This window comes from Globicephala melas, chromosome 18 (genome assembly GCF_963455315.2).
Source record: "Globicephala melas chromosome 18, mGloMel1.2, whole genome shotgun sequence".
NCBI classification, from domain to species: domain Eukaryota; kingdom Metazoa; phylum Chordata; class Mammalia; order Artiodactyla; family Delphinidae; genus Globicephala; species Globicephala melas.
The window spans coordinates 2,794,641-2,816,990 of record NC_083331.1 but is presented as its reverse complement, the minus strand read 5'-3'; the positions used below and the strand labels follow the sequence as shown (position 1 = coordinate 2,816,990).

General features: G+C 51.4%; 2 protein-coding genes across 2 annotated transcripts in view; both read left to right on the top strand.

Annotated features, from left to right (window-relative positions):
• Nucleotides 1–521: 521 nt before the first annotated feature.
• On the top strand, nucleotides 522–6,756 carry LOC115866795 (complement C1q and tumor necrosis factor-related protein 9). The gene is made up of 3 exons (XM_030882687.2): nucleotides 522–687; nucleotides 4,464–4,526; nucleotides 5,984–6,756. Exons 1-3 carry the CDS (start codon nucleotides 522–524, stop codon nucleotides 6,754–6,756), a joined length of 1,002 nt encoding a protein of 333 aa, XP_030738547.1.
• A 3,032-nt stretch (nucleotides 6,757–9,788) lies between these two features.
• MIPEP (mitochondrial intermediate peptidase) overlaps nucleotides 9,789–22,350 on the top strand; it is a 132,951-nt gene continuing 120,389 nt past the window's right edge. The window contains exons 1-5 of the mRNA XM_030882686.2: nucleotides 9,789–10,037; nucleotides 12,885–13,058; nucleotides 16,043–16,131; nucleotides 18,548–18,634; nucleotides 21,764–21,827. Coding sequence (XP_030738546.1) covers nucleotides 9,900–10,037; nucleotides 12,885–13,058; nucleotides 16,043–16,131; nucleotides 18,548–18,634; nucleotides 21,764–21,827 — 552 coding nt within the window. The 5' untranslated portion in view covers nucleotides 9,789–9,899. The remainder of the gene's footprint in view (nucleotides 10,038–12,884; nucleotides 13,059–16,042; nucleotides 16,132–18,547; nucleotides 18,635–21,763; nucleotides 21,828–22,350) is intronic.

The window sequence follows — 22,350 nt, the reverse complement described above, 5'->3', positions numbered from 1 at the left end:
GAACATGGGCGTAGAAATATCTGCGGGAGTCCCTGCCCTCGGTTCTTTTGCGTGTATACCCGGAAGTGGGATTGCCGGAGCAAATGCTAATTCCATGTTTGCTTTACTGTTCAAAATGTGCTTTCATGCACAATGTGCTCGAATTTGGTTTTTACAGTAGCCCTGTGAGGGAAGCATTAATCTCTCCTCTGGCTGCAAGGAGGGGTTTGCCCAAAGTGAAACGGTCAGTTGGAGTTTCTTTGCCCAAAGCGAAACAGTCAGCGGGGGTTTCCTGACTTGGAACGTGGCTCTCTCCCGAATCGCCCACCATTAGAGTCTCCCCAGTCACACGCGTCCTCCCAAGGACAGTGTCCTTCGATTGTGAGCGGCCAGTCTGCTCCCAGCTGCCCCCCGACCCGCCCTGGCTGTGCTGTCCAAGCTGGGCCACTGCAAAGAGCAGAGGCTTTGTCCGTGGCCCCGGCGATGAGAGTTTCTCCCTTCAGTCTGTTTCCGTCTTTCCGTTCAGCTCTGTCATCTGAGCCATGAGGATCTGGTGGCTCTTGTTCGTCTCCGGGGCCTGCGCAGGGATGGTGAGCTCACAGGACACCTGCAGGCAGGGCCACCCTGGCGTCCCCGGGAACCCAGGTCACAATGGATTGCCCGGGAGAGATGGACGTGATGGAGCAAAGGGCGACAAGGGGGATGCAGGTACCCACCACCTGTGCCTGCAGCTGCCCCCCGCTCATCCCCCTTCCTTTCACCTCCTTCATTCATTCATTGCCTGTGGGCTCACCCCTCTCCATCCATCCATCCATCCATCCATCCATCCATCCATCCATTGCCCAGAAGACACTGATGGAGAGCCTGCTCCGGCCAGATCCAGACTGGGTGTGGGGTACAGGGCAGCACGAGCCATGAGGACCCCTGTCCTCGTGGGCTTTCCCACTGAGTGGGGCTGCCTGTCTGCTGGCCACCATCTCCGATACTACAGGGCCGTTTTCAGGAGCTTGTGATGTCATAGATCTTTCTGCCTCAGGCGACAGGTATGAGGGGTCTTTGGCACCGGGTCCTAGAGAGACATCCGACGGGTAGGTCTCTGGCAGGGAGCACCCAGCACGGTGCAGGCCTTGCCATGAGGCAGGCAGTGCAGAACGCCAGAGAACAGGAAGGGTCCTGGAGCCACACAGCCGCTCCTCGGGTATCTGTGCTGTGTCCCGGGACCTCCCCACGGTTTGGGGACTTGGGGACAGGATCCAGCCTCTGGGAGGGACAGTCCCAAAAGCCAGGATGTGTGAGTGGTTTCCATGACAAAAACCTGTAAGGCTTGATTTCTGAATGGGGTTCTTGAGCCCTGGTCTGACCATAGGGTCATACACCTAAGATGTAAGCAGAGGACCCATCTGGGTGCAGGAAGAAAACATTGAAACTTCTAGTGACGTCTTAAAAGATAAATTTAGGTGAAGAAAAAATTGAGGTTTTAAAACGCTTGCTATATGAATCCGTGTGAATGGCCTCACTTGGTCGGTTTGCAGATACGCACGTGTCATTTGAGGCCTGGACCATGTCCCATGGGAAGAGTGGTGGCCCACAGTGTGAGCAGGCTGGCCGGGACCCTCCCGCGTTCACTGACCTTCAGCGTGTTGGGATGTTTTGCACTAAGTGTGCCTGGACCGGGGGTTCTCAGATTATGCTGTTGAACTCTCACAAAGAGATGGGTGCTGAAAATACTCCCGCAAAAAAACTGATGGTTGAGGGTGAACTTGATAATGCAAAGCAGTAAAGAATCCTGAGAAGGGCAGAGCTGCCATTTCTATTCATGTGAATTCTTCAGATGTGCATTAGAAGGAAAAAACAATGATGAACGTCAGTCAGATCTGTCAAGACGTCTGCCCCCCCAACCTGGAAATTATTATAACTGTGGGCAGGTGAATTTACATTTACGTTCATTGACATGCCCTTGTCCTGACTGTGGATGTCCCAAGGGTATCACAGACTCATAGGAAGGTGCACACCAATTAAGTAAGGCATTTCAGGACTCGTGAGAAGCGTGAACACAAGCGCTGTCATTTTTCTCGGTACGTCATATGAAAGCCTCACCAACCTTAATGATAAACATTGAGAAGCCTCTTGATATTTCTTGATTATACCAGGGAGTTAGATATTCCTCTGGCAATATTAAAACGGCATAATACACAGAAAGCAATTTCAGAATGGACTGAAATTAATGCTTTGCCAGTAAGTGCTGTTAGAATATGGATTTTGAAAAAGCCTTTAAGATTTGGAGAAACAAGAATTACTCAGTGTGGGAAGTCTGCTGCACAGATGTGTGACATTCCAGGTGTTTTCAGGGCGTTTGTGGTCTAGCGTTTACTGCGTGGGCTGGATGGGGCGGAGGGTCACGAGGGGCAGTGTCCCTTCTCACCAAGCCCCGCCCTGCACTCGGCTCTGGGATCTCCTAGGATAACACCACCTCCAGGAAGTCCACGCCGCTTTGGGGCATTAGGCCCGTCTCATTTCTGGTGAGTGAAAGGCCCTGTCCAAGTGAATGGCAAACCCTCCATCTTATTGAAGTCCATCCCTTATCCGCCCGGTGGTACCACGTGTGTACATGTATGTGTACATGTGCGTACACGTGCGTGCGTGTGCCCGCACACGCGCACAGGATACCCTGTGTCTTTGAGATCCCTCCCCCCACCCCGCCCCTTCTCACTGCGAGGACCGCCTTGGATCCACCAGCGGGCTGGGCCGGGAGAAGCGCGGGAAGGCATCGCTCAGATGATGCTGTCAGAACCTGACTCCGCTGCCCTCCAAGCGTGGCGGCCGGATGCTGGCCTCTCTCCTGGGCGGCTCTTTGTGGGCCTCCTGTATCATCCCTCGGAGTGGACGATGCATTCGCTGCCTGCACCCCCGGGGCTGGGGCACGTGCTCTCCGCGGCCGCAGTTTTCTCACCTGGCTCCGCGGAGGCGCCCGCCGCCCAGGGAACCTCAGCGCTTGTGCAGCGTGGGCAGCCTCGCCGGCTTCTCCTTTACACTCTTCTCGGTGGAAGTGTCGCATCCGTCTACGTGACTCAAACTGCGGGCTCACAGCCTCGCTTTCTCTACAAACGTCTGAGTCCCCTTTGCTCCAGAGCCGAGGCAACATTTCTGCAGGCCAAGGGCGCGGGTGGGAGCCAGGTCACAGGCCCCGTCTGGCGCTCATCCTCTCTCTTCGGCTCAAGGGCGCATGTGTGCGCTGAGTGGTCGATCTCCAAATTTGGGAGGTTTAATTTAAAACGCTCGTTATAGCATATTCTATACACACAGAAGAAGATAGATGGAGAGAGAAGGAAGACAGATGCTCCTGTATCCAACACCAAATTTCTCTACCTCTCCGCTACTCATTCTCTCCTTCTTCCTCCATGGTCCCCGTTCTTTCAAGTTTCACATACTTCCTTAAGACTTGCACGCTACATATATAGTTTATTTAGATTATATACAATACGCATGTTTCTTAGAAGGATATTATGTCACATTTCTCACACTAAAAATTAACTTAATCTTTGTCTTACCGTTTTCAAATGTATTTGTGTGTATTTTTATTTTTTTAATTTATTTATTTTTTGGTTGCATTGGGTCTTCGTTGCAGTGCGCGGGCTTCTCATTGCGGTGGCTTCTCTTGTTGCAGAGCATGGGCTCCAGGCGCGTGGGCTTCAGTAGTTGTGGCTCGTGGGCTCAGTAGTTGTGGCTCGCGGGCTCTAGAACGCAGGCTCAGTAGTTGTGGCACACAGGCTTCGTTGCTCCGTGGCACGTGGGATCGTCCCGGACCAGGGATTGAACCCGTGTCCCCTGCCTTGGCAGGCGGATTCTTAACCACTGTGCCACCAGGGAAGTCCCGTGTGTATGTTTTATAATGAACATGTTTTTAGAACATTACCTGTACATAGATTACACACATACGTGTGTGGACATAACATAGGATGCTGGTGTCCAGGGCAGCCTGTTCTGAGCATCAGGACTCCTGGGTGCAGCAGAACCTCATGGCCTGATGTCCCAGTGGGTCTCCACAGCACCTTGACCACTGTAAGGCGCTAGAGAGATCCTTCGGGAACCCTCTCTCCCATGCCAAGTAGTGTGGTGTAACCATGGTCATCTGCACTTTCATAGGAGGCTAGTACTTCCACTCCACCCCCCACAGAGTGATGGAAAAGGAGCACAAATGACAAAGCCACCCCCCCCCAAGTCCTTGTCACGTGAGAAACATGCAATCGTGATCATCCGAGCTGGCTGCTTGGGAAGCCCACCAGTCCACTGCACGACCCGCTTCTTGGCGCACTCAGCACCCTTGCTGCTTGCCCCTGCCTGCCCTCCCCCCGCAGGTCTGTGAGGGGTGGGGTGTGCGGGTCAGGCTGGGGCTCCCTGGGACCCTCCATCGCTGACTGGGACCCACATCGAGGGAAACTGGAGCTAGAATTTTAACTTCTGCCTATTTTCTCATTTTCCATCAGGCGAACCAGGACATCCTGGTGGCCCAGGGAAGGACGGGATGACCGGAGAGAAAGGAGAACCAGGTCAGAGATGGCTTTCCATCCTGCTGTGTCCGCAGCCGGAGCCGTCAGTGATAGGATAGGAATTATTAAGTGCTTACCAAGGACAAGTCCCTTACGAGGCTTCAAGGATGCTCCAGCGATAAAGGCCACACGGTCCTTCTCTCCAGAAGCTCAGGGTTCACTGCAGAGATGGGCACACTTTCCATAAAGGGCCAGACAGTAAATATTTTCAGCTTTGCGGGCCACGGGGTCTCGGTCACAACTACTCAGCTCTGCCGTCGTAGGGACAAGCTGCGTAGAGGATGCCTTAGGAAGTGGGGCTGCGTTCCAGTGAAACCTGAATTTTACATAATTGTCACGAATCTCAGAACATGATTTGTGACCATTTAAAAGTGTCAACTGCTCTTAGCTTGCGGGCTGTCAAAAACAGGCGGAGGCTGGACATGGCCCGCGCTCCATGGTTTGCTGAAGCCTGATTTAGCGCTGGGCCCTGAGGAGGGACGCTGGATTCTGACTCGGCGCCCGGGGTGGCACTGCAGCAGAAGGTGGCCCTTGAGCCGGGCCCTGGAGGCAGGGAGGATGCCGGCAGCTATCGCCCGAGGGGGAGGGAGGATGGTTACCACGGCAACGCGAACAGTGTTCTCGCCCCACTGGGTCGTTCTAAGTGCCTTCCTTGTGTTGACTCACTTAATACAACAGCCTATAAGGGAGGCACTTTATTATCCCAGCCGTGCAGGTGAGGAACCAGGTGTAGCTGGGGAATCAGCTTGTGCATAAGCGGTGGAGACTGGGCTGGATCCTGGCGTCTCACTCCAGAGCCGGAGCTCGGACCACGGCTGTCCAGTCAGGGCGTGGGAAGCGGGAGGCGCCAGGGAGGGGGGAAGGCGGAACCACGACTGCGCCACGCACCTGGCGCGGTGCACAGGCCGGCAGACGCGGCGAGCAGTGAGCGCCCACCCAGGACCACCTGACTCCAGTGAGGGGCTTCTCGGGGGGCGTCACGTCATCGGGGCTGCGCTGTCAGCTACCAAAGCAGCCCTGGTGAATCTGCTGTCTGCCTTCTTCCCTCTTCCAAAGATGCGTCCCCTCAGGGACGGGCAGAGAGCTGTCATTTCTTTCTTTTGTTTTTGGCCGTGTCGCTCGGCATGCAGGATCTTAGTTCCCCAACCAGGGATTGAACCCGCGCCCCCTGCATTGGAATCGCAGACTGTTAACCACTGGGCCTCCAGGGAAGTCCCAAATAACTGTCATTTCTAACGTGAGCCCCGATGCTGATATAGTAGAGTCAAAGGGTGTTTTGTGCACGTGTGTGTACCTGCACAGTTTAGGAGTAAATTAACTTTCAAACCCTGAGCACATGCTGGAACTGTGCACTGCCTTACCTCATTCACTTGCTCAATAATAGAAAAACCAAAGTTGTTTTCACAAGCAAAGTTTCACAAATCGTCTCTTCCTCCGTTCTTTCCTGTCCTACCCAGGAGCCGATGGAAACGTTGAAGCAAAGGGCGTCAAAGGTGATCAGGGCTCAAGAGGCCCCCCAGGGAAACACGGGCCAAAGGGACTTGTGGGCCCCATGGGAGAGAAAGGCCTCAGAGGAGAGACCGGCGCCCAAGGGCAGAAGGGGGAGAAGGGCGACGTGGGTCCCGTTGGCCCAGAAGGGCCAAAGGGCAGCACTGGACCTTCGGGCCCAACTGGTTTACCTGGCCCCGTGGGCCCCACCGGAAAGCCGGGTCCCAGGGGAGATGCCGGCCCCCTGGGGCCCCAGGGTGAGCCCGGAGCCCGGGGAATGAGAGGCTGGAAAGGGGATCGAGGAGAAAAAGGGAAAATTGGGGAGACGCCAGTCTTGCCCAAAAGCGCCTTCACCGTGGGGCTCACGGTGCTGAGCAAGTTCCCTCCGTCAGACGTGCCCATCAAGTTCGACAGGATCCTGTACAACGAGTTTGGCCACTACAGCGTGGCCACGGGGAAATTCACCTGCCACGTCGCCGGCGTCTATTACTTCACCTACCACATCACCGTTTTCTCCAGGAACGTCCAGGTGTCTTTGGTCAAAAACGGGGTAAAAGTCCTGCACACCAAGGACGGTTACATGAGCTCCGAGGACCAGGCGTCCGGTGGCATCGTCCTGCAGCTGAAGCTCGGGGACGAGGTGTGGTTGCAGGTGACGGGAGGGGAGAGGTTCAACGGCCTGTTTGCGGATGAGGACGACGACACCACGTTCACGGGCTTCCTCCTGTTCAGCAGCGCGTGATGGGTCGGGGGGCGGGGAGCGGTTCTAACTCTGTCTCTCCATCCGCCCGAATCAGCTTGGTGAAGACATTATTTGATGGTTTTACCACGTTAATTATATCACCACTGTCATAACCATAAAAAGGTGAAAGTAGGAAAGTTATTCCTAAAACTGAGTCTATAGAACTCGCTATCCTTCCAAGAGTAAATGTAAAACTACCTGCTCTGTTTATTACAGTGTATTTGATATATTCCATCATTCCCGTGATCTGAAGAATCCTTTGCTCAGGCGTTCCTTGTGGGGAGTGTTTTGATATCATTTTAGTGCTCGAACTAGCCGTGTGATGATGTATCTCCCATCTGAATTCCTGAGGACATTACAGGGAAAGAAAAGGAAGTGTTTATTCCATCTGTGACTAATAAGAGTTTGGGCTGGTGACAGTGGCACAGCCCGGGAAACTGCAGGACACTCTGCTCACTTTCTATCTTGGGTTTTCATCACCATTCAACTCAACAAACAGTTGTTAGTAAACTGTTTGCCAAACTTGACTCTGTTTTAGTTTCCCTCCGTATCCACAGTTCCGTATCTGCAGATTCAACCAACCATGGTTGGAAAATATTTGGGAAAAAAAAATCAGGAAGTTCCAAAAAGCAAAACTTGAATTTGCCAACCTGGAAACTGCTGACATAGCATTTACACTGTACTAGGTGATTTAAGTAATCTAGAGGGGAACTGCCCTGTGGTCCAGCGAATAATCCCCTCCTAAAATTCTGGAAGTGTTAACTATGCTTACGTTAACTCCATACACTTTTCCATTAGCTGAGAGCAACTAATAAAGAAGCAAGAGGAGACAAGCCCAGTGCATATTCAAGCGACAGCATCTTCCAGATCACAGCCTGGGTCTCTGACGGACTTACAGCTGTTCTCTTCACATGGCAACCAAGTCAGCGCAGTTGTGACAGTATCTTCATTCCTTGGGAAAATGGGAATTTTCTGAATTATCATTATAAGCAGTCAGCACTGCTATAGATGAAAAGGTGAAAAATTACTTGGTTTTGGAAAACTTTGGATATATGTGGAAATCATTTCTGTTTATAGGCATTTTAGTGGCTTTCCTTAATGTATGTTTCTTCTAGAACAGAGCCAGGACTCGGGTGAAGCACGTGAGACACCCCAAGTCCCCCACTTGCCTTGGCGCCCTAACGTTGGCCCAGCTGTAGGGACTGATCATTTTCTTTATTGAGCCAGAGTGTCCTTATGCTTTGGCTTCTTTCAATTGCAATAAGCCGAGCTGTTTTTCCCCAGTGTTAAGTCTGGTGTTGTTATGGACCGAACAATTCGTGTACTAACTCCCTTCTAATTAGGGTCAGAACTTTATAGGTGAGATAGGCATAAAGGAAAAAAGTACAGTTTATGACCAGAATATTGGATACAAGCTTTCATAAATTCTTTTTTTTTTGCAGGGCAAATGTATAAGATGAAATGTAAAACATGTTATAAAGAACTTCAAAAGGATAAAGTTGATTGGGGAGGTGTCTGATCTGCCATTTGGAATTATCTCCCATCTGCTGTCTGTGGATCTGGTCTGCAGTTTTTACAAGTCTAACTACGCCAGGCTCCCTGAGACACAAGACACCTCGTTAACGTAGCACAAGCCAGCATCCTTTGAGGGTGTTTTTACGCTTCAATTGTTTGCATTAAAAATGGTTAGGAACCATTCTGGGCTAAAGAAAAGCTCTTAGATTTGAAACTCCTTTTAAAAAATATGATAAAGTAAGTAGTTTTGTCACATATATTGATGAATATTTTTACATGGCAGATTTGACATCTGTGTAAGGGCCTGCCGCGCAGGCCTGCGATGTGGGGTGGCTGTCCCCAAGGACCAACCAGCCACAGACGATGCGGTATTAATCGCCACGGAGTTAGGACTTTGGGGATTTTAAATAATTTGGAATCTGATGAAAAAGTCAGCAGACGATGAAATCACGACTTACCGTATGTACACAAACGAACGCAGAATTTCTAGTTACGCTGTAGAGACTTGTGTAAGTGCACCCTGGCACTCGCCTTTACTAAATTTTCATTGCTCTCTTTTTATCACTGGGGCTTTTTCTCCCCACCAGGCTACTCTGAAACTCCATTTAACAGTAAATTGTTGTGAGGACGGAAAGGGGCGGGTTAGAAGCCCGCCCCAGTTGGCCCTCGCTTCTGGCTCTCTGGAACTTCAGAGAAGGTTCCGGGGCTGCTCACATCCAACAGGTGTTCCCAGGAGCAGACTCTACCTCAGGCCCACGCATTCAGGTGAGATACAAGGTTCCGTTGGCGCTGGTCCTTGGTACAGGGACACGAAGCATCCTTCGGCACGGCACGCAATGCCCTGCGCGCCGGGCGCTGGGGGACTGGATCAGGGGCGTCCGGTTCCGCCCGAAGCCGAGGCCCAGCAGCAGCCTCCGCGCTGTCCTCCAACAGGGTCATCCTCACGGGCCGTACAGGGGATGCTCCGAGCGCTGCACAGCCTCCGCTCGCGGACACCGGGAGGGCGCCCCCCGGCCCCATCCCTCACCCTCTCCACCGCTGCCCTCCCAACCCCGTACTCCCTCCGCCGGTGACTGCAGCTTGGCAGATTCCACCCCCCAACAAGCTGCGTTGTCGATTATGTTATCGATCACTGCGAGTTTACAGTCGATGGATGGAGGTCCACCGACAGCTCTGGCTGCAGGGCTGGGACGTGCGGGCGCAGTGCCTTGCGTCTCGCACCCTCCTGGAGCGGAGGCCTACGGAGGGCGACGGGTCTCGGTTCAGGGTGCCGGGCAGCGGTCGGCCTGCCGCCCACGTGTGTTCCCGGCAGCGGGTGCGAGGCTCGGCGCCGCGCAGACCCTGCCACCCGCCCGGCCACGTGGGAGGGCGGGGCGTCCTGCGGTTCCCCCTCCAGGCGCGCGGCGGCGCTAGACGCGGCGGCCCGGGAAAGCAGCGGGCGACGCTCTGGCCCTGGGGACGCCGATGTGCGCTGGCCCCGCGGCCTCCTGCCCTTCCCGGAAGCGCGGGGTCACGTGGGAGGCGGGCGCTGCCGTGGAGACGCGCCGCGCTCTCCGGCGGAGCTGCGGGCTGGGTACTGGAGTCCGGTTTCGTGGGCCCTCGCGGCGCGGAGCGGCTGCAGCGGCGCAATGCTGTGCGCCCGGCGGCTGGGCGGCCTCGGGGCCGGGCTCCGGGGCCGGTGGGTCAGCACCAGCTGGTCCCCGGTGGGCGCCGCCTTCAACGTCCAGCCCCAGGGCCGCCGCCTGGACCTGTTCGGCGAGCGCCGGGTGAGCGGCCCGCGGGACCCGGGCGGGGTCGTGGGGGTCCGGGAGGCGAGCCCGCCTCGCGCGGGAGGGAGGTGTCGTTCGCCCGGGGTGACCTTGCGGGCGGCCCCCCCGCTCTGAGGGGGCAGGTGCCGGGGGCCGGGGCGGCCCCAGGTTCGGGTCCAGCACCTGCCCAGCGAGGGCCCCAGGTGCAGTGGTCCTGAGCGCGTCCCCCGAACTCCCAGCCCTGTAGCTCAGACCCGACCGCAGTGAGGCGCGCGCCGCGCGGTGAGCTCACCTACGGCCTCGGTGTCTTGATACCAGGACCCGCTTCTGTCAATTAGTGTAATTAGTCTTTCCATTGATGCCCGAAGTGACGTTATTAATATTTTCCCAAGCTTTTCGGCTTTGTTTCTTTTCCTTTAAAACACCGAGTTGGAGAAGAGTCTGTTGTCCTCTAAGGCGGTGCAGCCCATCACGTAGATTTTCCCACAGAAAATCACTGACTTCTTGTGTTGTTCTCGTTGTTTGTGTATCCACGCGACCCGCTCGGTGTCTGGCAGTCAGTAGACACTCATTATTTTTTTCTTTTTAAAAATTTATTTTATTGAAGTATAGTTGATTTACAATGTTGTGTTAATTTCTGCTGTACAGCGAAGTGACTCAGTTATACACATATACATCCTTTTTCGTATTCTTTTCCATTATGGGTTAGCCCAGGATATTGAATATAGTGCCCTGTGCTCTACAGTAGGATCTTGTTGTTTATTCATCCTGTATATAATAGTTTGCATCTGCTAACCCCAAACTCCCACTCCTTCCCTCCTCCACCGCCCACCTCCTGAAACTCATTATTGAATGATTGAGTGAATTAAAGGTGAAAGGAAGGAAAGCTTGGAAGGGATTTACCTGTGCCTGCTTTCCTTTGCATTTATGGATTTTGCTCACTTTGCCCTGTTACTTTTATTTTTGCCTTTTTAATTTTTTCATTATTTCTACTATTGCCTTTCTTGGAAAAATGAGTGTGGGATATAATTACAGTGAGCCTAATAATGTGAGTTTTTCTTATTTAACGCCCAAATTTCTTCGTTTTAAAATTATTTTTGAATGAAATTTGCTACACCAACTTCCATGGGGGTGAATAACGTTGGTACTGACATAATTGGTGTGAGAACGAGCACAGCCTGTGGGTACTGAGCAAAAAGACGTGAGGGGTAAGCTTGGTTATGGGTGGATGAACTAGATCTAATTTTAGCTTTATTAATTTTTCTTTTGTACATCATAATTGTAGGTGCTGATAGCAGATTTTCAAATACGTGAATTGGTTTTTGATTAAAAAAAGAAACCCGCAGGCTTATGTAGTTTTCTGGTATCACCATAACTTGGTAGGCTGAGATTTAGAATTCCCAGAGGAGTGTGGGGAGGTGTGCTAAGAAGTGAAAATAAAGTCTGTAATTGAATCATATTAAATCATTGTAGTAACCAAGTATATTTTTGGTCCTAATTCTGTTTTGCTGCTGCCTGTCTTTATTTTCTCCAACTCGTTAATATAGTTTGAAAAGAAGTTAACAACTTCCTGCGTTCCTTCTTGCAGAAACAGTGGGCCTTGTCAGGCCTGAAAGCTTCCCCTCTTGGTATTTCCCGCAATTGACATGTTAAGCATCTCTTGATACAAAGCTGTCTGCACAGCGGTCTGGCCCTGTTCATTTGCCTCATTCGTGAGTTCCTGCCTGTGTTGGGCCCTGCGTTGGGCAGCTGGTTAAAATGGCGAAGAGCGGGGTTCCTAGTCCCCGGAGCTGCCCTTTTGCAGAGGCAAGACTTTCCAACACCAGTTGCAGTCCACGAGCGTGGAGAACGTGTGGGCTTTAGGGATGCTTGGAGCAAGTTGAGATTGTGGCTTTCCCACTGTTTGCTAGTGACCACAGACATGTTCGTTTAACCTCTGAAAGTGTTACCTTATCTGTAAAAAGGTGATTGATGGTTTGTGCTCTAGGATTGTGTGATTTACATGGGAGAACCTGTGTAAAGTACGTGGTACACTTTTGGCGTGCCGTCGATGTGTAATAAGTGTTTGTGGTTTTGTCTGCCTTCCTGGGCATCATAACAAGTGTGATCGAACCGGTACAAGAAGATGGTCCTTCCTTCCATTAGATAGTGATTTTTATCTTTATCAAGGTGTTGAAATGCTTTTGGAAGATATAAAATTTGCTGCCAGTTTCCGCCTGTGACTTGGTTTAGCATGTTTATTAAATCTTTCTAAAATATATATGTACTCAGTAATCAACTCACCGTTCCTATTTCATAGTTTGTGGAGTGCTTGACGCTGTGCCCTGGACCTCACTCAGTGCCGGGCAGGGCCTTGAGAGCTTACTAACCTTGTTCCTGTGTCCGTGCTGTGAGACACAGCACATACTGTCATCCCTTCATGCCTGATGAAGAAATTAGGCCAAGGAGGAGAGAGAACTTGACCAGGCTCACACAGCTGATAGCGGTTACAGCTGACATTTGTTAAATGCTTTCTGTGTGCCAGGCACTGTTAAAATGTTTTTTAAAAACGTGTGTCGTTTAATCCTTGCCACTTCGTGAGTTAGGTTCTGTGGTAGTGACAGAGCTGGATTTTGAACCCATATCATTCTATTTTTGTTTTTTATAAAATAATTAAAAATTGAAGAAAAATTACCTTCTAAAACGTTTTTAGTGTCATATGTGGAATGTCGCAGGGAATGTGAAAGTGATACCTGTGATGACAGGTGTCACCATGATATGAAATATCAATGAAAACCAAGATTTTGTTTATGAAAAAAGTATTTGTATTGAATACCCCCGGGTCATGTTTTTAGTTATCGGTGGAAACTGTTCTTTGGGTTTCAGGGCCTGTTTGGAGTTCCTGAGCTCAGCGCCCCTGAAGGATTCCGTGTCGCCCAGGAGAAGGCCTTGAGGAAAACGGAGCAGCTGGTGCGCCGCGTGTGCTCTGCGCCTCCTGGGCCCCAGACCGTGCTCATCTTTGACGAGCTCTCGGACTCCTTGTGCAGGGTGGCCGACTTGGTAAGACGCCGGGCATGGGCCGCAGACCACTTCTCACTTTTGCAAGTTAAGCTCAGTGTATTAGGTTCAGTACTGGACTGTAAAGTTAGGAATGTCTGAACTGTTTGAGAGCTCTTGGGTGTAATCTGTTATAGTGAAGTGTGCTGTTGAATGGGAAGAATGTATAGGAAAGGTCAGATTTAGTACTCGTACTTTAATGTGTATATTTAATAAAATAGATATGTAATATGTAATGGAAGAATGATTACGCACATGGCAAAGATTCTTCATGTTACAGAGGTTCTTCATTTATAAAAATGTCTACCAAAATTCACGTAGAACATTTATCTGTACCTTTACAATAAAATTAATCTCAGAAGAAAACTAGTTTTTATAAGCCTTTTCAGGAATGTCTTTTCTGATCAAAAATAAGGTTTTGACATCAAACTGCTTGTATCAAAGGCGTCTTTCCCCCATGTTTTGAAGTTGAGATAGACGTGCCCTCAGGTCCCTCCTCCAGCTGAGACGCCCACGGCCGAGGTGGAAGCAGGCTTCCCTCTCAGCCCGGGGTGGCCGCGACATCGTAGTGGCGCGCAAGTCCCCAGTCGTGGTCACGCCTGCTCCTGTCTGTACAGCTCTTTCTTCACGTTCATTCTACGCGCAGCCCCACCCTGGCCGGGCACTGGGAGTGTGGTCCGACCTCGTGGGGCTTATGTTCTGGTGTTGGCTGTTTTGTAGCTCTTGTTGGCACTGGACCCAGCTAAGAGCTTCACCTGGATTGACTGATGCAGCCTTCTGGGCACGTCTCCACCTGTTGACGAGGAAAGAAAGGCACTAAGAGGTTAAGTTCCCCGGCCCATGAGTGGTGGAGCTGGGCTTCGTGTCCAGGCAGTCTGGCCGCAGAGGCCTCGCTCTCCACGCTTCCAGGGCTGCTGCCGCCCGGGCCGAATGGAACCTTACCTGGAGTGGCAGGAAGGTCACCTCCCCATCTTGTGAGAAAGTGTTCATTTTGAAAATTATTACGCAGTAAAATCTACTTCTTCTAAGGGATGGTGCAGGTCTGTGAACGTGGACTCTGTGTGCATGTGGCCGCCCCACGGTCAGGCTGCGTAACTTCCATCACCCCCAGAACGCGCCCTGTGCATCGCACCACCTTGCCTCTCACCTCGGGCAACCTCTGATCTGTTCTCCATCCCCGTAGTTTGTCTTTTCTTAAGTATCAGGTAGGTGGAATCATATTTACTGTTTGAGGCTGACTTTCTTCACCAGGGTGGCAGCTCCCCGTCTGTGGTTTCCTTCTTCTAGAGCCTCCTTGCTCTCAGCATCTGCGCTGAGCCAGTAGCACCTCCGCTGTCCTAGACCCACTGCTGCAAGTTTCCCGGTTGTAAAGAGATGGTCAGAGTATCCACCCTGAAGGGCTTTCCTGAGGGGAAGTGAGCTGTGCCGCGGGCTCCGTAGTCAGCTCTTGCTTTTTCTGGGTTCGGGTTCTGTCCCTCCAGGATGTGCTCAGCGAGGGCTCATCTTGTTGAGGGACGTGGGAGACGTACTGTCAGAAAAGAGGTTTCGAACCGTCTGTGCTTAACGGGTGCCGCTGAAATCTGAAAGGAAAGCGCGGGTCAGCAAATTTCACTTATTTGTAATCGAGTATTGGCTTTTGCGGTCAGAAATCCCAGAACTTACTGGGTGTTTGTTGTCTTAGCCTCTGTCTTAATTAACCAGTGTTCTAGCATTTTTTCCACATTTCTACTTCTGCTCTTCACTAAAAGATTTTAACTTCTCTGCCCCATAGCTTGCCCTATTTTTGAAGTTTTTTATATTTATGAAGTTTGATAATGTCTCATTCAAAAAGACTAGGATGTGATTTATACATGTAAATATTTGGGTCAAAAAGCTCAAAGAATCTTCTTCCTTTTTTGAATTTTTAAGATTTTACCGGCTAGTGAGATCAATACCATGTAAGGCATGAGTTTTATAAACTGGTCATTTTGTTTTCTTTTTCTTTCTTAACACAGTCCCCGTGGAACTGTATTATTTTCCTCACCACTATCACAAACGAGTTTTAAAACGTATGCTGGTGTTTTGAATTTCAATATTGATTGTAAATTGTGCGGCATGCAGATGAGTAACTTATACAGCATCTTTTAAAGTTTACACAGCTCACTTTTCAGGTGCCTTAGTGCAGATGTTATCCTACTGTTACGTCAAATGTCGTATCAAACTATGGATTTATATGTTTCTACATAAAAAATTATTTGATAATAAAATTAGGGCATTTTACTTTGTGGTGATTTTATTTCACATTTTAGCCGTATATGTTGTCTTCATGAGAATGAAGAAAATACGCAGTTTTTTGTAGTTTCCCTGCCTTTCTGTTTTGCAGTGTACTGCAGTTAACATGAAAACTAAAATCTAGTTTTATGAGATTTCATTAAAAAATTTAAAAAGGGATTCTGGCTTAGTTAAATTCTAAGGTCAGTACAGCAGCTCTAGTCCTGCGCCAGGTAGGCTACAGCTGGGGAGTCCTGTTTACTCAGAGGCAGCCTTTGTTCTCTGCACAACGGCTGGGATGCACTTAACTCAGCCTGGAAAGGACACCAGGTGTGAGTGTTAACTAGAAGCGCCTCAGGCAGTATTCCATGGAGCCAGGTGGGAACACTTAGGGAGAAAGCTCCGGATCATTTGAAGCGAGAGTCTTCTCCTTTGAATGATAGAAGTAGGAAGAATTCACTTGGTTTTTACATTTGCAGGAGGGAGACTTCTCTAAAATAAAGTCACTAAGAGTATTTTGGAATGTATTAGGAAATGAAATGGACTTGGTTCCCGGGAATAACAGAATTAATGAATGTTCAGGAAGAAGCTGCCCCTCCCGCCGGCTTAGGAAAGTTCCAGTAATGGAAATTCCTGGTCAAGGCAAATTTTAAAGTTCACGTTTTCATTTTCGCCCTCAGACCCTGGAAGCAAGCTTCCCGTCAAACGCCCTTTTGCTTTTGTCTCCCCTCCATTAGGCCGATTTTGTGAAAATCGCTCACCCCGAGGCAGCGTTCAGAGAGGCCGCGGAGGAAGCCTGTCGGAGCATTGGTGCCATGGTGGAGACGTACGTCTGCCCCTCCTCCCGGACCGTGCTGGGCCGCGGGGCCCCGGGTCTGTGCCCCGCCGGCGGGGATGGGGCGTGGGGTTGGGGCGTGAGCCACAGGGCTGCCCGGGGCGGGTGGGTGGGGGGAGCCCGCAGCCTGACTCTGGGCCGCCTCCCTGTCTGCTGTCCCTCGGTTTCCTCACTGGTCAGGGGGGTGGTGGAGTGATCTGTGTCTCAGGGCTGCTGGGAGGAGGACGAGACGGTAAACGCAAAGTGCTTGTGGTGCTGGGGGGCGCGCGGCGGACACCCGGGGTCCTCGTTCTCCTCGTTGAAGGGATCATCAGCATCTCAGGGGCGGGCAGCGCGAGCTGGCACATGGCCGTGCGGTGGAATTGCTGTCGCCCTGGAGCTGTGGCCGCAGGGCGAGAGGTCAGCGTGGTCACCTCTGCCCGGTGGCCTTGCGGTCCCCTCGGGGCTGGGATTTGGGGCCTCTGGGCCCATCGTAAAGGCAGTCTGGGAGCTGCGGCAGGCGCAGGCTGGGGTGAAGTCTGGGGTGAAGTCTGTCACTTGAAAGGGATTCGAAGTAAATGTAAGAATACTGGTCAGAGTAACGGGGAGGGGGCAGGGCGCCCACCAGGACGGGGGGTCAGCCAGTGCGGGCCCCTGGCCCCCCGGCTGGAAAGACCTCGGGACCTGTGCCTCCCAGCCCAGCGGAGGCCCCTCCATCCCCCGGGGCTCGCGTGGGGCGTAAGGCTGCTGGCCCGTGCCCCTGGCAGCGTTTGCCCTTCGGGGATGGTGCGTGTGAAATTTGGCTCCTTGAACGGGTAAGCTGGTCCCTGCAAACTCCAGACCCCGGTGTGCTGAAGGCACTGGAGCCGAGGGCTGCTGGGGAGGTGAGCTAGAGCGCCGGGCCCCTGCCCGGGGCCTGCGTGCTGCGTCGGTGGACCTGGGCTGCTGGTTCCGCAGGAGGACAGCGGGTGCCTCGGTTGGTGGAGAGGTGGTGTCGGAGGCTCGGCCCGCGGTCCCCCCTTGGCCATGGAGCACAGCTCAGTCCTTTGCTGGGACCAGGCCCTGCCCCCCCGGGGGGCGTGGGTGCCGCGAGGGACCTGGCCGTTGTCACTGGACAGAACCCAGAGCCTTGCCCTCCGCCCTCCTGAGCGCTGGCTCCTTCTCTCCCGTAGCCTGAGCTGCACCCTAACTGCCCAGGGAAGCTTTGAATAGGAAGCCTTCCGGTGCCCGAGTAGAATCGACTGACTTTCCAGTGGTGGAAAAGCAAGGATAAAACTGGATGTGTTTGTTTAGAATTAATGCCAAATATAGACTAAAATACAGGCTTTATCTCAGAGTCCTACAATGTAGGACGCGATATGGGAGATCTGCTCAAACCTCGGACGTGGGTCCGGCCGGCCATCTCGGAACGGCTGCCCTTGGATGTGGGCGGCCGGGGGCCGAGCAGCCAGAGGAGGCGGCGGTCCTTGCTGACCTTCTCCCGGTTCCTGGGGCTGAGGCCGAGCCTGCCCCCCTGCTGAGCGCTTCTTGGCCGGCGGGGCTGCCTTGGTCCCTCAGGTTCAGGGTGGCCCGTGAGCACCGTGGTGACAGAGGCCCCTCGGTTCGTATGAATCTGCAGGGGTTTGATTGTGTGTGAGCTGCCCGGGGAACCTGACCGCCCACGAGCCCCTGAGTGGACCTGGCAGGCGGCGCTCAGCCCTTGCCCTTCCCTGAGGCAGGAGCTCTGGCCCGGACTGTGCTCTCGGGAGAGGGACTCAGGAGCTGTCGGTGGTGCCGCGGGCGGGCAGGCGGGCAGGCGGGCAGTGCTTGGTGGGCTGGGCCCGAGTGCAGCTGCGGACAGTAGCCGCCTCCTCTGGGAGTGGGGGCCGTGCCCAGCGTCTCGTTGAACCCTGGGGGCCACTAAGGGTCTAACCCTTTCGGACCAAGGGCACGGTAGCCGGGGCCCGTGTGGCTGCAGGGTGCGGCTCCGAAGCCGGTGCCCTCGAGCTGTCCCCGGTGTGGACCTGCCACTCCTGCGGGTGAGCCAGGGCAGCCCAGGCCCGGCGCCCAGTCAGGACTGCAGGTCGTTCCTCCCCTCCCATCCCCGCTCCTCTCCTGTTAGAGAAACCAGTGGTCCTTGGCATGTTGCTGCCGCGGCTGGTTCTCGATGGAAGCGGGGTCACGTCCTGGCTGCTCTTCTGTCCCCAGCTGTGGACTGTGGCTTTAAGTCTGTGCTTTTGCTTTCCGGGACAGTGAGTACTAACACACTTCCCGTCCCTCACTAACTGCGGTTATGCCATTCCTGGTCCAAAGGAAGAAACAAAACAATTCCCCAAACCTTTGGCGTCTGGCCATGTGGATGCTGGAACTTGACACCATTCTCTTCACGTAAAGCAAAAAAAGAAGTTACTAGAAAATCATTTAATTTTTTTATTTGTAATTTTTCTAGGTTGAACACAAATGTGGAATTATATCAAAGTCTGCAAAAATTATTAGCTGATAAAAAACTTGTGGATTCCCTTGATCCAGAAACCAGGTACTGCTTCCTTTGCGTTCATCGCGGTTGTGACTGGAGCTGAGCTTGAAAGCCCTTCCCTCGGTGTCCCTGCGCTCACGGCCCCTCTGTCCGGACAGCTTCTCCCCACGCGACGAGTCCCGCACCCTCCTTGGACGCCACTCAGACGGTGTCTCCTCCGAGAGCTCTGTGCCTGTCTCACGTCGGCCTCCCGCCCAGCTCCGCTTCTCTCAGTCCTCAGGCTCCCAGCCTTCTCTCCTCTGCCCGTTTGTCGGCTCCGCTTTCCCACCCGCTGGACGGGAAGCTCCTCGAGGGCAGGGCCTGGTCTGATTTGTTCACTGCTGCATCTTAGCACCCCACAGCCGCGGCCTGCGGCAGGGCCCTCTCCAGGGAATGGATTCCTGTGAGCAGTTGACGGTTCCATTCAGCTGCATTCCTAAAGTTCTGTCATTGCTACAGCGGGAGCTGAAAGCAGAGTGCTTTTGTTTACTGGTGGAGGTCAAGATCCTTGAAATGGTTGGCTTTGGTTCATACCGTTTATGATTCTGAATTGGAAAGACCTAATTCTGACTCAGTACACAAATATACTTGATACAGGACTGTGGATGTTATATTTCTTTGCTCAGATTTATTTATTTATAAGACGTGGTAGAGTTTGTCGTTAACCCGCCTATATGTTATTTGTGTCATGGCACAGAGACGAATGTCTTTTCCTGCCTTTTGCACTCGTTTATCTCCTTTTTCTTTATGGGATGCTTACTTGGCCCCGTCTGCTTCCTCCTCTGTTGTCTGTCTCCGTACGTGGCCTGTGACCCCAAGTGAAGCCCAGCCCGCAGGGGTCAGTCAGCGGTGGTGTCTCACGTTGATCTTGTGTACGAGTGACCATGCCGTGTGAGAAGCAGGGAGGGGTTGTCTTCGCCTGTCTGCCTGTAAGCGGTTACCTGTGGTCCTGTTTCAGTTCATTGATCCTGATGCTCAGGATATGGGTAAAGCTGGCTGTACAATCACAGCAGTGGGTCTTTATTATAATTTTAGGTATGAGCATTATTACCTTCGTTAGCAAAATGAGTAAAAGGTGAATGCCTGCTAATTGTGCTGGATTTGTACTGAGCTGCTGCTGACTTTGAGTAACAACAGGTTGTTCATGATCTGACTTTACTGCAGACTGCTTTCCCATATTTAATGTATAGAAATGGAAGTAGACTGGCAGAGCATTCGAGGTACAAAGGAGTTGTGCTAATTGGACATGTACCACATTTCTAGATGTTACTAAGATGCCAACAGGATTTTTATTTTTATAAATATTTATTTTTTATTTATTTCTGGCTGTGTTGGGTCTTTGTTGCTGGGCGCGGGCTTTTCTCTAGTTGCAGCGAGCGGGGGCTACTCTTCGTTGTGGTGCACGGGCTTCTTATTGCGGGTGCTTCTCTTGTTGCAGAGCACGGGCTCTAGGCACGTGGGCTTCAGTAGTTATGGCACACGGGCTCAGTAGTTGTGGTGCGTGGGCTCTAGAGTGCAGGCTCAGTAGTTGTGGCACACGGGCTCAGTAGTTGTGGCTTGCGGGCTCTAGAGCACAGGCTCAGTTGTGGCGCATGGGCTTAGTTGCTCTGCGGCGTGTGGGATCTTCCTGGACCAGGGCTCGAACCCGTGTCCCCTGCGTTGACAGGCGGATTCATAACCACTGCGCCACCAGGAAAGCCCATGAGTTCAGTATTTTGATTCCCCTGGTCCCTAATGGGAAAGTAAATCATCTTAAATTAGCTTATAACTAAAAAGGGAAAGATGGGGACTTGACTGGTGGTGCAGTGGTTAAGAATCCACCTGCCAACGCAGGGGACACAAGTTCGATCCCTGGTCCGGGAAGATCCCACATGCAATGGAGCAACCAAGCCCGTGTGCCACAACTACTGAGTCTGCGAGCCACAAGTACTGAGCCCACACACCTAGAGCCTGTGCTCCGCAACAAGAGAAGCCACTGCAATGAGAAGCCCACGCACTTCAACGATGAGTAGCCCCCTGTTCGCCGCAACTAGAGAAAGCCTGCATGCAGCAGCAAAGACCCAATGTGGCCAAAAATAAATTAATTAATTAAAAAAAAATAAAAAGGGAAAGATGAACTTGTAAGTATAAAATATTACAGGAGAAAATTACTGAAAAGTTGCCCCTTGCTTTAGATGTTATCCAGGATACTTTATGTTCTGCTGTTGCTTTTTTATTACTGCTAATACTTGACATTAGGATGAAATTGTTACATTAAGGAAAGGTTAGGAAAATTAGGGCCTATTGTGAAGTTTGCAGATGCACTTTACGATCATTAAAAACTGGATTTCTACAAAGCACAGTGGTACTCATTCTTGAAATAGCCATCTTCCCTCCTAAGTCTAAGCAAACTTAGCCCAAGGGGAAGAGGATGGTGGCTTGAAGCTGATGAAGAGTCTGCTTTTTGATAGCAGGAGAAAAAGGTGATGTTTCAGATACTGCTGACCTGTTGAAGGGTATTACTGATGGTCTTTGAACTCCCTAAGCACTTTATTTGTACTCCTGTTAGGAAACTTATTATTTCTTTTACCTTGTGTTCATTCATTCAAAAAGTACTTATCCCCGTCTGGGCCACGCCTTATGGGTGAGCAGAGTATCGTTCTGTTCAGTACACATGCTGAGTAGGAGATGTGTTACAGTTATGCATGCACACCTTCATGCAGAGTTCAGGCAGCATGTGTATGTCCCACAAGGACTTAATTTGGTGCGTTGTGTATAGTTTGCAGCAGATATTCTTGAAGGAAAGACAGTTGAAAAGATGTACCTTTTTTCCTTTCTAGAAAAAAGCAGAAAATTTGGCCTTGTTGGAGTAATTGTCATTCATTGTCAGTTTAAGACTTGTTGTATAGTTAGCACGGTGTATCTGATACCAAATCATCCATAGGAAGGCTTACAACCCAGTCAGTCAGCCAGCTGTTTTGCCTGACTTCTAAGATGTTAAGCTCCTGGTTTCAAGCACACAAATTGTGTGTGTGTGTGTGTGTGTGTGTGTGTTGAAACATCCAGCTTTTGGGCAGTAAGGTTGAAAAAGATGGATTTATTTTGCAGAACACTGATTTTTGTTCATAATGATCATTACCTGTTCTAACCTGCCACCTATTTTATTTACAGGCGAGTGGCCGAACTGTTCATGTTTGATTTTGAAATCAGTGGAATCCATCTGGACAGAGAAAAGGTAACCTTGTTTTTTGGCTCCTCTTGTTTTACTGGTATCTAGTTGGTATATTGTTGACGTGGTTCTTGTATGTTGCTTGAATTTCCATATTATAAAGACACCTAGGTCGGTTATGTTATAAAATTCTCCTGTAAGTTGTATTTGAACATAGTGCTCTCTGGAAGTTCGCCTGTCACCCAGGATAATTCAGAGTTAAGAAATGGCTTGAGGCAGGGCGTTTTAGGTGTCGTGGAAGTGGGATGAGATGGGCCGTATCAGGAAGGCCAGCTAGTGAGTAGGAAAGCTGGCGCTGTTGAAGATTAGGGTCTGGTTGCAGAAGTACAGGAAGTATTGTTGAGACCCAGGGCAGGTGTGTTTGTTGATGTAATACCTGTCTTGGACAGACCCCCCCATAGTTTCATTCTGAAAGCAGTAAGCATGGGTTATACCGTGTTGAAACTGGGATGGGAGGGGCCTTCTTTGTCCAGACTCCTCATTTTACATGTGTGGGAACAAGGCAAAGCGATCTGTTCAAGTTCCCATC

Bases quoted from the DNA above. Each gene is read 5' to 3' on its own strand.
- LOC115866795 (XM_030882687.2), top strand. From the start codon at position 522: ATGAGGATCTGGTGGCTCTTGTTCGTCTCCGGGGCCTGCGCAGGGATG. The intron at 688-4,463 runs GTACCCACCACC...ATTTTCCATCAG, and splicing joins GGGCGACAAGGGGGATGCAG to GCGAACCAGGACATCCTGGT. The intron at 4,527-5,983 runs GTCAGAGATGGC...TGTCCTACCCAG, and splicing joins CGGAGAGAAAGGAGAACCAG to GAGCCGATGGAAACGTTGAA.